The sequence below is a fragment of the Ammodytes marinus genome, assembly GCF_949987685.1.
Source record: "Ammodytes marinus genome assembly, chromosome: 15".
Taxonomy (NCBI): Eukaryota; Metazoa; Chordata; class Actinopteri; order Uranoscopiformes; family Ammodytidae; genus Ammodytes; species Ammodytes marinus.
The window spans coordinates 10301954-10317503 of NC_137219.1; the positions used below are offsets into that span (position 1 = coordinate 10301954).

The following is a 15550-nucleotide window of genomic DNA, read 5'->3' on the forward strand; positions in this document are numbered from 1 at the left end:
AAACTGCCGCTTACAGAATTTTGGCTTGCATGACCCTCCTGAGTCCTGACGGACAGGTAGCGGACTGTGAGGAGAGATATTCACTGATTTTGATAACAAGCATTCTCCAGAATTGCTGACTCCACCTTTAAATCAACTTTCATCCTTGTATTTCACTTTGTGATTGTTCTAAGTTAGTCTATCAGTTTAGGTGCACTCCTCCTATATGTCCCTGTCTCCCCACCAGACACATCATTGTCTATGTAGTACAGTGACACAAGAGGTAGTTAGTTAGTCTTCAATGCAAGTACAATTCAGGTTCACTTGACTAAATCAATAACAGATAAACATTAATATCTGACAATTGGTGAGGAGACCATATATTTCATTCTTCAGTATAAAAACAGCAAAGAAAAAGTTATATTCCATAGTACTAGAGCACATAGTATTATTACCTGTGTGACATATTCGGCGTTAATCTGCGACACAGAAGGCGCAGCAGCCTTTTTAGCGGGGGTTTCTTTCTGCATGGTGGCCATCCCGAAACAGCTACAATAACGATTGATGGAAAGGGAGTAAAGAGTCAGTATTGTGTGAAAATTGCCGAAGCTAAACATAGATATTTTTACAGAACTCAGGCCTTAAAAATATTGGCCTACAATACCCAATAATAGTTCTGAGAAAGTAGTTAGCACGGACAATAACTTTAATATGTTACGTTGATTGTAGAGTTGTAGCCTATACTGTGGTTTATTCATAGTAGAATTGGTCAAATGTCTGTCCGATAGGCTACATAAGCGTTACTCCGCTACGATAGGTTCATATAATGTATTAAAACCAATATAGTGTCGTAATTTACTAACATTAGAAGCTAAGGGTTAGCCGTCTCACACCATCAGGTGCTAAGCTAATAATTAGCACTAAGACATATTTTCATGATAAAGTTACTGTTAGTCACATAGCGTACATAACATATGCGAAAAAGTGAGGTTACTAACCTTTGAGTTTATTTTAGCATGAGTGTTAAAGCCTTTGGATAGTTGGTTGCGCATGTACACAACCAAAACGCGCTGTCTGCGACCGACTTCCTGAGTTGGTACGTCTTGTAGAAATCGTCCCCCAGTACAAAAGCATGCCTTCCGTTCCTACTGTGAAATACTTTATATTTTGTCCCTAAACTAAGCCTTAACTAGATGAAAAAAAATATATATATATATCACATCAATTAAATGTACATCCTTGACAAAATCAACAAGAGTCATAATAAAAAAATAAATTGTTTATTGCGTTTGTTTATTTATTAAGTGACTTTTCATGCATTGGTATACTGGTGTATTACACTCAACAGAGGAAATAAGAGAGTACAAAGCAAGTACTGCAAATTCAAGAAACTTATATAAAATAGAAAAAATATACAGTATAAAATATGAAAATATATTAAAATATGAACAAAAACGAAATGCTGAAAGTATATATAAATAGAATGTGTACATTAGTCTACATCATTATATCTTATACATACTTGTATAAGTTTAAACAAACATCATATTTATGAACAAATAATGATCATTACAAACATAATTTTACACCAAAAAAGCCCTACAATTGAGAATCAATGAGTACGTCTGTGTTTTCTCTCATGTGCTGACTGTGTGAACGTTTTGCCACAAATGTCACAGTCAAACGGCCTCTGACCTGTGTGGATGACATAATGCCTTTTAAGTTTAGAGGGAGTCACAAACAGTTTGAAACAAATGTCACAACGATTCTTCTGGGCTGACTCCGTCATTGTAGCTTGAACATTAGTTGAGCAAATATGTCTCTCAAGATCGTATTCGTTCTCAAAACCTTTAGAGCACGCATCACAATCAAACACAGTTAGTGGTTCACACCAATAATTATCAGACTGAAGTGGATTCTCAACCACATTCTCATCACTGAGAAGCTTGTTGTTATCTGAAAAAGCTGGAACTTCTTCAGGCTTATGTGGGACTTCTGCATTATGTGTATTGCCTTCGTACTGATGTGACTGAGGTGGAGCTTCCATGTCAAAGGCAAGTTCAGAGGGAATATGGCTATTAGCGTCATTACAATTTTCTGTCTGCTTTCTCTTTGATTCATGTTCATCCAATTTGGAATCTACTTCTGGCACTGCCTGCCATTCAGTTTTTATTGCCTCTGGGCAATAAGATAAATCTCTATCAGTAAATGAGTAAATACCAACACTGGTGTGATGTGACTCTCTTGTTGCATCCACATTCAAATCTGTAAAATCACTACAGTTCTCAATGTGTTTATCCTGGAGATGGTTGGAATTTATAATTCCCCCTCGAATGTTATATGAGATCCTGTTACTTTTCCTGCATCTCTGCTCATGATATTTTAAATGACCAAGCTGTGTGTAGGCTTTGCTGCACAAAGTGCATTTATATGGCCTTATCCCAGAGTGAGTTACCAAGTGCCTTGATAGCTTGTATGGGGTAAAAAAGCTCTTTGTGCATATTTGGCAAGTGTGAACTTTCCTCTTTTTAGAAGGAACCTTACTTTTAGATTTTGTCTTATCGAGACTTTTTACTTTCTTGATGGATATGTCACTCCTGGCGGAGAGCAGCTCACTGACTCCATTACTCACAGCCACATCAACATTTGAAAATGTAGTTTCTGTGTCAAGAGATTTTGTCTGTGGGGGGATTTGAACCCTGATCTTTGGACAGGGCTGCTGCTGCTGCTGCTGCTGATCATTCACTTTTCTTGTGTTCATATGTTGACTGACTGGCTTGCATGGTTTTCCCTTACAGTGGGTTCTTTCATGGATTTTCAGATGTGGAGCTTGACTGAATCTTTTCCCACACTTAAGACACTCAAAAGGTTTTAAGCCTGTGTGTACCATTTCATGCCTTTGTAATTTAGAGGCATTCGGAAAACTCTTTGAACACCAGAGGCATCTGTGTTGAACCTTGCCTGTATTTCTCCTGGATTGAACGGTCTCTATTCTTCTCAAAATCACTTTAGGAACCATTCCCCAGTTCACAACCTCCTGTTTCTTCGAGGTATGTGGCGCCAGTTTGCTATCAGATGTTATGTTGTCATCCCGACTGATAGGAGCAGTGGTCAGGTGTTTCACAGACACTACATCTCTGCCAGTGTGCATCTCAAAATCCTTCTTGTACCTAAACATTTTCTGGACTGGGCCGTTCGCTGCAGTCTTCGTGTTGAAATCAGCTATGCGAGAAGGCTGCCGATTTATAAACTGTGATCGCCGTTTGTGATATCTAGACCACAGGTGAGTGCAACTGTGGAACCTCAAGTGTGTTTTCTGACTGAATCTCTTTCCACAAGTCGCACAGCCAAAAGGCCTTTGTCCAGTATGTGTCATCAAGTGCCTCCGGAGTTTTGATACTGATGGAAAACCTTTTAAACATGCATTGCACTGAGGTGTGTTGTTAATTCTCCGCTGCTTTTTGGTGCCATGGAAAGTCTCCTTCCACTCTTTTGCTGATGTAATAGACTCAGAATCCAGGGGAAGAGAGTTATTGTGATCGATGCAATTTTCACTCCATGTTGCTGGTGGTGTAACAACGATATTTGAGTCTATGGGATCTGCATGGCCAGATTCAGGTAAATGCTCTAGTGCCCCAGAAACAGGCCTTTTCACATTATGGCTGTTTTGCATTGCGTTGGGACTCCGACTTCCCAAATGGTTTTGGTTCCTGTGAATTTGATGATGACGTTTTAAGTTAACGTCCAACCGAAAGGATCTGTTGCAGATCAGACACTTGAATGGTTTCAGATCTTCATGTGTTAAGTATTGTTGCTCTTGTTCGTCTGACTTACGACAAAAACTCAGGCACCGACTCCTTGTATTGAATGGTTGCTCTGGTTTTACGACTGCACCCGCCTTGATTTCAGTCTTGTTCAAGTCCTGGATGGCACTGACGCTTATTTTACGCTGCAGTTCTACAGGGGAATTCACAGGAGTGTGATGGCTGTTGGGTCGTTCTCGACGCGATGGCTGAGGCTGCAAACCTGAGGTTTGTCCGCCGTAACAAAACCTAGTTTTTTTGCTTGCAGTGCCAGCAGAAAGTGAGCATTTATTTGTAGTATTTATATGGGATTTCAAGTGCACCTTCTGTCTGAATTCTTTCCCACATTTCTTACACGAGTAGGGTTTCTGCCCTGTATGAATGAGAAAATGCCGTTTTAATTTGGATGGGGTACAGAAGGATTTGAGACATTTAGGACACTGGTGCTTAAAAGTTATTTCGCTCCTCCTTGAGCTCAGTTTTGTTTGTGGCTGCGGCTGGGTTCTCAAATTGACCTTCCTAGATATACTCCGGCCTGACTCTCTGTCTCTCTCAAATAGTTTTGGTTTGTTATGACTAGGTGAGTGAATCCGAAGCCGGAGAGATGAAGTAAATGACTTGAAGCAGATGTTGCAGGTGTGTCCATGTTGAGCATTGCACACAGATGTGTCTACAATTGCAGAATCAACTTGCTCCTGAGGTATTAGATCCATGACCATGACATTGGTGATACTGTTCAGAGTCTTTGACACATAATTTACATGTGGCATATTTTCTGGTGGATTTCCAGTCTCGGTAGAAGGAAGACATATTTTGTGAGTCACGATTTCTTTTTCTTGCTGGGAGGCAGCAGTGCAATCCCCACTGACACGAGTGTTGATCCATGCAGCAGGTTTATCATAATTAGATTGTTGGCTACGAGTTAAAATGCCATGCGGTAGACGGTCTGTTGGAAGCTTTGAATGGTGGACAGTCTGCCTGTGCTTTTTCAAATGCTCTGACTGTGTGAAGGCTTTTCCACAGGTTTTGCAGGTGAAGGGCTTCTTGCCAGTGTGGATGACATAATGTCTCTGAAGTTTAGACGGTGACGGGAAAGATTTTGGACAAACAGTGCACTGATGCATTTTCAAAACACTGCCTTAATGATTTTTTTCCCACCGCCAAATGGTAATCATCTCGTCAGACCTAGGGCAAAGCATATGGAAATAAAACTTAATACAAACAGGAATTCAATTCAGTGCAATTGACTATAATATCATTACTTGTATGTGATTATTATTCATACCATGTTGGTCTATCCTATAAGATTATGTCTTATTACAGAAAAACTAACCAAAACAACGTATAGGTATGTTGTGAACATTATAGCCTACTCGTGCAAAAACTGTCGAATAGTTTCCATTTATATAGGCCTAACTGACATTATACTACTGACACAGAAATTGAACAAATACGTTAACAACAAAAAACGAAACTAGGCCTACTTACTATATGCGTTTGAAGTCTCATTCAAGTTACTGTATTCACAACAAGCTGATCATGTCAGTGCTTTGTTAGCTTTCCATTGCTAACGCTGTTACGGTCTCTGACGTCACCCTGGCAACAAACGTGTACGTCCCTTAAATGGTACGACAAGAAACCAAGATGTTGGGTTCCTATCCAAAGCATAGGCCTAGGCTACCTTCGGACTGTCAAAAATTATACCATTATAATGTAACACCTGCCCATCACCTACATTGCAACTAACTTGCTACGTACTTCATATTTTTGGTAAAAACATACTCTACACACACATTTAATAGATTAACTTTGAATATCAGACCTGTGATAAAAATGTGTTTTCCAAAGCCACAATAGGTGTCTGGGGACAATATTGCAGTTACACACCTCTGCAAATAAGATGCCAGAATATGTCAAACACTTAGGTGACCTTGAGTGGTTTGAAAGGCCCCCCTCAAATAAAATTAATCATTATTATTAACAATGCCTACCTATTGTTATGCCTAATGCTATTACTCTCATATACAAAACTACAGCTTTTAACAAAAAGGGACAATCTCACAGTCCAACCTAAGACAAATTAGCCTATACAAACAGCGTATAGGCCTACATTTTTTTTTACCTGTTCAGACGGGTCCAAAAATACATGATTTCTGAATGCAATATCCCTGTGTGTTACAGAAAGGCATGGTTATTATTATACTAGTGTTGTAAGCAGCAGACAGGTACAGTTCCCCATGTATTGTTCACTGAGGGTTTACCTAATTTGACATGTATGGCCTAGTTCACTCCTCCTTTACTCTAAACCATCTGTTCCCTCATATATGCTCATTTTAGTAGGCTACTCACACCTTTATTTCTTAATCTGTAAATGGAAAATAGAGCAATGTTCCACTTTGCTCAAATTGAGACACCACTTTTCAGGGTAAAAGAAAGATGGCTCTCTAATTTCATTTTGTGTTGTGTCTAGATAAAGGTTTTTGGTCCTACTTTTAGCAAGAACCACAGTTTTTCAATAGTTTTGGATGGACTTTACTTATGTGGTTTTAGTCTGGACGTTTGATAATCCTATAGGCCTATATCTAGTGGTATCAATATGTGTTGGTGTTGGTGTTGGTGTTGGTGTTTCTTTTTTTTTTTTTTTTTTTTACTTTAGCAGCCCTCTTCTTTACGGATATTGCACCGCCCAGATGGACAATAGGCTCGCCATGATGTGAATAACTAGTAGAAGTAAAATCAATGTGTAAAAAAAATTTTTTTTTTTATTATAATATTATTATTTATGCCAAACAGTCACTGGTTCCAACAAAGTGAGGATTTGTTGCACTGTTGTTTGTGTATCACTATCAACTAAATGAATATTGTTGGGTCTTGGTGTGTGTCAGAAAAGAAAAACAGCACTTTGAAGATGTTACCATGGGCTCTGGAAAACTCTGGGTACTCAGAGCTTAAACAATAAAATATCTGTTGAAAAATATAATTAATAAAAAAAGAGATCAATTCATACTGGAAATGTTCCTGAGTTGCATCCATATTGTCAAACACAGGCATTGTGAATAGCTATATTTAGGTGTTACAGTGCCAGGGTCCAACATTGGTGGACCTATGAGCATCAGTAATGCTATTAGTTACACTAGGGCTTTTCCACTATTACAATTCCAAATATTTTTTAGTCTCATCTGAAAACTTATCTGAGCTGGAGAACAAGAGGTTATCCACACTCTGCATATTTCTAACATAATAGGCTATTTTTCAGAGCATTCTTTCACAAGAAGGAAACACACAGGTGTTACTAATAATAAGAATGCTAGCTCTTGTATTGTTGTGTCCCATTAAGCCAGTGGGCAGAAGCAGCTAAATGGTATTCAGCCATCATTCATTTGATTATTTACACTCCTACTGTGACTGGTCTAAATGTCCTTTGTAGAGGAGGCCTATGTCAGACACTACATAAATAAAGATTACAAATGTGCATAGCAAACCTTCAAAACATGATAAGTGTTAAAGAACAGATTTAGAATCCAAAGCCACATTACAATAGGTCAGGGATAAAACAGAATTGTTTGACTATCAGAAATATAAAAAAGTGGTGTGCAGAAATCTCAATTTATAAAAATAAAACAAAGCTTAAAACATTTTGTGATATATTATTCAAGATAAAAAATAAAAAAATATTTATAGTTATGGTACTTGGCTTGCTTTCTTAATTGTGGCACTCAGTATATCAGCAGAATTGCTGCACAAATGTAATTTCTTTTTTATATCGTAATACTTAAGTCAAACCACAAGAGGGCAGCAGACACCACTCAATAGCATGTGACGACTCACCAGTTCAGCTGAAAGAACAAGTTTCATTGAGCCAGAGCTGTGACCATAAAGACATGCTTTCACAACATGTCAGGGGAAGCAACCAGCACACTATGAAACAAAAAATATTCAAACATGGAAAACAAACAAAACCACAGTCACTGAGGCAGACAGACCGCAATGTCAGGAGGCGTCTCGTGCGGCGAGCTGGGCTCCCTTACTGTAGCCCACTGCTATGGGGAAAGAGAGTCAGACACATCAGCCTGGTTAGCCTGGAGGAAGAAACGCACAGTTAAAAGTCCATGTGCAAGGCCACAATGACAAGGGCCGCAGGCTGGTACACTGCACACAAAGGACAATGTTAGCCACAGCAGTCAGTTTGTTTTGCAGAGTGGTTGCAGGTCAGCTCGGTAAAAAGTGTACATTTGACAGAACCCATGAGAAAAAACTAAATGTCACCCTGTCTTTATTCATTTTGTGAGGAAAACACAGCGGTAAAGACACAAATAAATATGTCTGCCATAGGCCATTGCATTGGCTGTGATGAGGGTGTGATGGTTTACTTGTAGCCTCGCCCTTTGTCTGAATGGGAACATGCATTGAAGGACATCATTTCATGATTATAATTGGTGATTGACAAGTGTTTGACGTGCACTTAATTGTAGTGGCGGAGCTCCTCTGTGTTTACCGTTATGCTGAGTCTTGCATTCTGCTCTATTACTGATTTAATAGATGCATTGTTATTTAACTGTTGTTCCACCAGGAGACAAAAGCACACAGACAAACAAAAAAGTGTCTCGCTCATGTTTCATTCTTTAATAATTCAGTTAAATCAAGTACTTATATAATTGAAATACATTTCCATAGCTCAATTCTTCATTTTCATTGCTCAATTTGAACAATGTTTCAATTTTCCTTGTAAAGCATTATTTATTGGGGAAGACAGTTGAATGCTTGTTCAGCAAAGTCTTGTTCGGCAATGTCCTGCTTGGCATTCAGACTGTTAATCACATTTAGAAAGAAAAAAAGTAAAAAGAAACAAACAAGTAATTTGACAAAGAGGACACTCTATGCAGAATGACTTCTACAAAAATGCAGATGTTTGTGCCTTTACTAAATGTGTTCATGTTTAATAGCTTCATGTATAGAAAACAAATATAATCTATTAAATCATATTTCTTTAGGAAATATACAGGTTTTTATTTGAATACGATGTAGAAGTACTTCACTTGAAAGACCAATCTTAGTGCTAATTTCACAGCTGCATTATTCAAGAAAAATCTAAATCTTCCCCTAAAGGGGCCTCTTGAACCAAACAGGGGTACATTAACAAACACTGTATATGGGGCATTGACTTGCTCGCTCTCATCAATGATTGCTTGTTTGTGTTCTTTATTTTTTAAACCCTCAATAAAAATCTTCAGGCTCTATTGGCTGCCTCTATTGTTCAATTTTTGATAACAACAATCAAAACAACATTGCGCTGGGGGACAATCAATAGCCCACTACACTCTCCCGCCAACACAAGTGCGATGAAGATAATAGCCGGAGTGAAGATGCATTCCAGCTCCGATCATCAATACGGTTCATGATCTTTGAGAAAAGAAATGTTCCAGGACCAATGGTTAATAGTGTTATTTTTTCACTGTGTCCATTGACACCCCCCAACACAAACACACACACACACACACACACACACACACACACACACACACACACACACACACACACACACACACACACACACACACACACACACACACACTTGCCCTGCAGCTGTGTGTTGTAGTGTCCCTCTCCTATTAACCAGGTTGCCTTAGAATCAATAGAAAACATAAAGAGGCTTAATCTTTTCAGGTGCTCTGCACTGATTGCCTATTACGCAATAATGACACACCTTGAATCCCATGGAGCATGAGAGGGAAAAACACAGTCGCCGAATCTGCACACATTACACACGGCCACAAACCAGTCACACAGTAAATCCATAGGTTTACAACTCAACAGATGGTGTCAGCGGTGGCGCTAGGCCTTTATGAGGGGTGTTAGCTAGCACGCTAAGAGAAATTCCACCAGAAACAGTGGGATATCAGGGGATACAGTTTATCGCCGCGTGGGATGAGACACTGCTGGTGTCTCCTTTTGTCCACCATGGTCTCCAGTCTTCTGGTATGCTGCTTTAGCTGCTAGAAGTTCCATAATAAGACTCTAATCTGAGGCAGAGTAACAGCTGCTGCAGTATACAACTCAAGTGGAGGACAACGTGAATTATTGGCCTAGGGTTCTGGGGATATGAGGTGGAATAAACACATTCTCAAAACCACTTGGAGACGGACACAGCTTTTTCATTTCAACAATCAACAGTGATAAACAGTCAAAAATGTATGAGCAGTCACGCCGTTTAAAAAAAAAAAAAAAAACTTTTCCACATTCACTGATGTCCTGTTGTAAGTCATTAGGGGTTTGGGCTGCCAGAGTCGCTCCTCCACCAAAAAGCCCCAACTGAATTCCAGTGCTGTGATCGACTGTGAGTCTGGGTTGTTGACTCTGGCCGTGTTTTCTATAAACTGAGCCAGCAGGACAGGTGGAGGATCTGGGAGTCAGGCAAGTCCAGGACTGGAACCAGGGACAGGGATGGACTGGACTCTCCAAGAGAACTTCTCAAACCTTCTTCAAGTCCTGTCAGGTAAAGGGTGGGGAGGGAGACAGGGGGTGGAAGGACGCAGAATAAAGGAAGACGTTAGTTTCATGAAAAAAACTTTGGCTGCAGTTGGACATCAGGTTCTCATGTAGCTGTCCCAATGGACACAGAGGCAGCACTTAACACTCCGATCAGGGAACACGGGCCTGTTTGCAAATTATTGGCATTTCTTAAACCCTTGGCAGATTGTAGCCTCCCCCCCCCCCCGTCCAACTCCCTGCAGTGCAGACATATGGTCAGCAAGGATTTTACTATAAGCTACCCCTCCCTAACCCTGTACAGAGAGCCATATACAGCCAACCACATACACACAGAGGGTAGGGGCGCGTCCTGCAATGCCCTTTTGGACAATTGAGCAGCTTGTTTGGGGGGATCTAGTGGAATGGATCCTCTTCTCCTATTGTGTTGGGGATGTTGGAAAGCTGTGTTGGGACTAAATCTCAGTTTTATGGGAGCTGAGAGATGTTGTTAGTGTATGTACTGTATGTGTGTATGTGTGTGTGTGTGTGCGTGCGTGCGTTGCCGGACTACAGACGGCCAGTGGACACGTGAGAATTCATTGCGCGTCTCGGAGCCTGGTCTTGATGACAGCCTGTCTCTTTAGCGGCGGGCCCACTGGGATGTTGCCCCCTCTCTCCTCCACTCCGTGCACTAATTGGTCACAAGTGTTCCTGTCTCATGGCTGACAGTCCGGGCTTATTCCTTCTGAATTGAAAGCATGTATGTGGCGCAGGACTTGGGTGTGGTCAAAGCAATCTGGAACAATCATAATAAGAGTTACGCATCCGGGGAAAGTATAGCGCGTAACTTTCCAGCGCTATTGCCAATGACAATCTTTTTTTTTCCCATTGACAACAACACCTGTCTAATATGATGCATGTCAAATATGTAATCCCTGACCAGTTATCTTAAGTCTAAGTGGATATACACAAACTGAATAGATACTCTATTAATACACTCTACTGGTATACTGCAGTACAACTGTCTGTGTGACATTTATGTGAACTTGTAGAGAGTGAGAGAGAGTAATCAGGACAGAGAGGTTACGAGAGCAGTTCGGCACCATTTAATAAGCCTGGTTCTCTTTCATTTGAGGCACACGCAGCATGCCAAACATCCTTACAAAGAGCCCACACACACTAATTAGCTAATATGCACTACAGCTTAAAATACCCCCCCTGAACACAGGCCTTTTTGGAGGGGCTTTAAAAGCCTAAATATGTGTTATCAGAGTATGGCGGTGCACCCTGGGAAGCGGGATCCCCTGGAGATGGGCTGGCTGACAAGCGAACGAGCGAGGGAGATCACAGGCAGGGGATGGTTTGTATTAAAGAGAAGAAACGCACCCTTCATCACACCTTGCCCACTACGGCCGTTTTATGTCCGGACGTTTTAATCTTTGCGCTAAACTGATAGGAAATAATTGTGCCGCTCTCTATTTGAGAGTCACTTTCAGACATGTCTGCTTATGCATGAATGAGGGACACGAGAGGGGGGTGAAGGTGACTTGAGTGACCATGCAATTTTATGTTTTTTTTTTTTTGTCTTTGTGAGTGAAAAGTCAAAAGTAAAAAAGGCACAGACTACTTTGCTCTATTACATTAAAAAAAAATCACACAAAATCCTATGAACTCTTTCTATCACACACCCAATTCCCCATCGGCCCCCCTGGTCTCTCCCCCCCTTAGGGCTACCCAGGGAGCCTCATTGGGAGGCCCAGTGGACAGAGGCCGTACGATTCAAAAAGCCATCACATTAGCAATGGGATGGAACTAAACCATCTACCCCAGGAGGACCAGCCATTATTCTGCTTCATGGCGAACACACAGGGCGCTGAAAAGGCTGCTGTTAGATCTATGTGTGTGCACAACCCAACCATTACTAACCACACACAACACCCCTTTTATGCTAAACTTCAACAGCTATGTTTTTTGTTTGAACTGATTAATATATACATTTTGTAAGCCTAAGCGACGAGAAGGAGGGGGTTTGTAAGTGAGGGCCATTGGTGAAAGGGGGTTCCTTTGCAGAATGGTTGATGCCTGCTGGGCTTATGGGGCTTTTAAGCAGTGGCCAAGGCCCAGAGCCAGTGGTTTTTAGTTGTGCTACACTGACTTCCAAACTGGTCAAATTATCCGGTAAACGAGGTGGTAATTAGCAAGTGTTGGCTCATGAAAATTGTTCATTTAGTCCAAGGAGGTTTGAACAAAGGGGCTCAGGGACTGGGAGTGTGCAGTAGACAAAAGACAAACGGAAGACTTCATACCCTCTCCACTATGATCAAACACTTTATATCTACAATAAATATCATGTCTACTTTAATGTGAGAGGGGCCGTAGTGATACACCTACACCTACCATTTATAAAGTTTGAACTAATAGTTGTGTTTTTCTGGACCCAAATATTACAGTTTTGGTTCACTTGCACGGCTCTCATAGATTTTTATGGTGTTGCAGTAAAAAAAAAAGAAGAAAAAAAAAAAAAGTTAACTACTTGGCAAGCTCAAAACATACAGTCAGACACTTAATAACAATGGAAGATAGTGGAACATGTATCTGCCAATGAGCAAGGTATTTCCCTCAGGAGCTGGTAGAGACCAAAACAGAACTAAAGAGGAGAGTAAATAAGGAACTTACATCCATTACAATAAATGCAAATGTAATCAGTAATCACTGAATGTGTGAACTGACAACATTTTGCGAACCACCATTTACCATATAATTTTAAAATGTGAAGACAGGTCAATGTTGTGTTCACAGGTTGTTTCCGCCGCCACCCAAGAGGCAACATATATTGGATTGGATTGTGTTTTATGTTGTGAACATTTAGGAGGGGAAGAGATCAAAACGTATTTGATTTTGATACAAGCTCGAAATTGTGGATTTTCTAATCGCACTTAAGTTCTTTCTATAAGAATACCACAAGACCTTATGTGGGCCATTCTATGAAAGTTGGGGTTTGGGTTCAGTTGCTGGTGCCTATCCTGGGAGAACCTTTCTATCGTAAGTAACAAGTTGAGACAAGATGTTTAAAGGTTTCGTTTGGAGCATATGTCGTGTCTATCAGCTGTGAATTGTAACGCAAGTAACCTGGGGGGTGGGGGGGGTGTTGTTGTCTGTCCGTCAGACTGTGACTGCTAGCGCCAGAGGTGTTACTTTTCCTCCTTTGACTTTTTGGATTCATCACCCAATGAACATTGGCTGTGACCCATAAACACGCCCGTGGGTGAGCTTCCAGGGCCCGCCTGTGCATGCTAGGGTAACGTAACGGATTCCAGCTCAATGATGAGTCAGTTAATGGTTTAAGGGAAGCAGTCTGCGCGCTCCGAAATCAAAGACACAAACATTTCAAGGTTGAAGATTGAGGTTGATTTTGCTCCAGTGAACCAATGACCCGGTAGCATAGTCAATGTTTTCTGTTTAAACATTTGAATTAAAATTAAAATTGGATGAATATAAAATATATATATAAATGGATAATTGAGATATTTTAACAAGATTCCTCCTCATTGATAAAATCCTCTCACTCTTCTATTGTAGGCTAGATAATGACAGTAGAAATAGATGGCATGCATCGTATATCATGAAACAATGGTGAATAACACTTATACAATTAGGTAACAAAACAAATAGCACTGCATCGTTTGTCATGCATAGGAGCGCTCGAAGCGCACATCGAAACAGATCAACTCTTTTTCCCATTCATCACTGGTAACCATAATTTCACGTCCTCGAAAAAGATGAGTTATGTCAAGGCTAAATATGACAGTAAGATGGCTGGTTTGGCACAAATTCAAAAATGTTAATTGACTGCTTCGGCGAAAGACTTGACAAGTGAGCCCGTGTGATCGATGTGCTCGTCGCCCTTTTTCCCTCCGAGAGAACATCTCTCAGGATAAAACAAATACCGTTGCCTTGACGGGGAGCGCCGAATCCTGGGATCTGGGAGGATGCTGGGCGTATAAAAGTGTAATGATGACAAAAGACTGTGCCAGCTGCTCGGGTTACTGTACACAGTGCAGACACAACAGACGACTTACAATAATTAAAGACAGGAAGGAGTGGAGATCCTCTGGAGAGAGAGCTTCCTAGAATACTTCATGAAGTTTACCTAACCCATCGGCTGATCAAACTTTCTTTGAAAAGAGAGCGCAGAGAAAGAGATGGCTTGTCACTTTGTTTCCATTAATACACTGATGTGGAGCTTAAAGGTGGAGTCAGCAGTTCCATAGAATGCTTGGTGTCAAAATCCATTTTTGTCAAAATGAGTGAACATCTCCTCACCGTCCGCTACCAGTCTTTACTGTGTGTGCGCTGAAAACAATCTGGTTTGAGCACACAGCCTAGGCTCTGTAAACGGGTATGTAAATAAAAGGTATGTAAACCAAGGGGTCCACCGTAGCTCGCGACATACCAGTTTACAGAGCCTAGGCTGTGCAATAACACTGGATTTTTTTCAGGGCACACCCAGTAGGCCTACAGACAGGTAGCGGATCTTTAGGAAATATTCACTGATTTTGACAAAAACTGATTTGACAACAAGCCTTCTCCAGATTTGCTGACTCCACCTTTAACTTGCATCTCAGAAAGTTGCCTTCTAGTACAGTATAAATCCTCTCAATGAGTGAAATATATATTACATAAATCAAAGCTTGTGTGTGACATACCTTTAACAATCTGCTGTGCCGGTGAGTGGTTGCACTTGTAGAATACCCTGGCACACAGTGGCACCAGCTCGCCATCCATCTTCTCCATGGCTTTCTTGAACGCAGCGCCGACCCCGTCCGTTGCTTCCTTCACCTCCAGGCTGTCACCGGTCATGGCCAGGGAAAGAGAAAGCGCTGCACTGCACATGTCAGCGGACATAACAGCGTGGCAGTCTATGGATCCGCACGCCATCTTTGTAGTCACGTGACAGGAAGTCCGTTTGGCGGAATCGTCCTGAATGGCAGTCACGTGAAGCTCCACAGCTGCACCCCTGGGTAAGGCAGGTACTGTAACGACCAATAGTGGGGCAGGTTGGATCTCAGGCTCCAACAACAAGTCCTGTAATGAAAATCGTATTCAAATGAACTGGCTGGCAAATGATATAGTTTGTCTTGCCACACACTACAATCAAATGTATGGCCCTCCTGCTGAGATGGTATTGCTGTGCTTTGTGACCAAAAACGCAACTCCATCAACGTTAAAACATTATTGCAAAGCACATCATAGGATTCTACCGCACAGGCACTAAGAAGAGCTCTTTTACTTGACAGAGT

General features: G+C 41.1%; 4 protein-coding genes across 5 annotated transcripts in view; all 4 read right to left on the bottom strand.

Annotated features, from left to right (window-relative positions):
- Positions 1–1077, bottom strand: part of aqr (aquarius intron-binding spliceosomal factor) — a 53161-nt gene extending 52084 nt beyond the window's left edge. The window contains exons 1-2 of one of the 2 annotated variants that reach the window (XM_080042958.1): positions 978–1077; positions 435–528 (exon numbers count right to left, since the gene is read on the bottom strand). In XM_080042958.1, the coding sequence (XP_079899084.1) occupies positions 435–518 (84 nt within the window). In that variant the 5' untranslated portion in view covers positions 519–528; positions 978–1077. Of the gene's footprint in view, positions 1–434; positions 541–977 lie in introns of both variants that reach the window. The other variant, XM_080042957.1, reaches the window with a different exon arrangement.
- Positions 1078–1314: 237 nt separating this feature from the next.
- Positions 1315–3485, bottom strand: LOC307261556 (uncharacterized protein). The gene has a single exon (XM_080042129.1). The coding sequence runs from the start codon at positions 3353–3355 to the stop codon at positions 1592–1594; it is 1764 nt and encodes a 587-aa protein (XP_079898255.1). The 5' UTR covers positions 3356–3485; the 3' UTR covers positions 1315–1591.
- On the bottom strand, positions 3355–5358 carry LOC307261669 (zinc finger Y-chromosomal protein 1-like; the record flags this gene model as incomplete). Its single annotated transcript, XM_080042242.1, has 3 exons — positions 5271–5358; positions 3476–4967; positions 3355–3378 (listed from the first exon to the last, which is right to left on the bottom strand). Exons 2-3 carry the CDS (start codon positions 4904–4906, stop codon positions 3355–3357), a joined length of 1455 nt encoding a protein of 484 aa, XP_079898368.1. The 5' UTR covers positions 4907–4967; positions 5271–5358.
- A 3103-nt stretch (positions 5359–8461) lies between these two features.
- The window catches only part of dph6 (diphthamine biosynthesis 6), a 63278-nt gene continuing 56189 nt past the window's right edge, over positions 8462–15550 (bottom strand). The window contains exons 14-15 of the mRNA XM_080041968.1: positions 14957–15335; positions 8462–10268 (exon numbers count right to left, since the gene is read on the bottom strand). Of these exons, the coding sequence (XP_079898094.1) occupies positions 10150–10268; positions 14957–15335 (498 nt within the window). The 3' untranslated portion in view covers positions 8462–10149. The remainder of the gene's footprint in view (positions 10269–14956; positions 15336–15550) is intronic.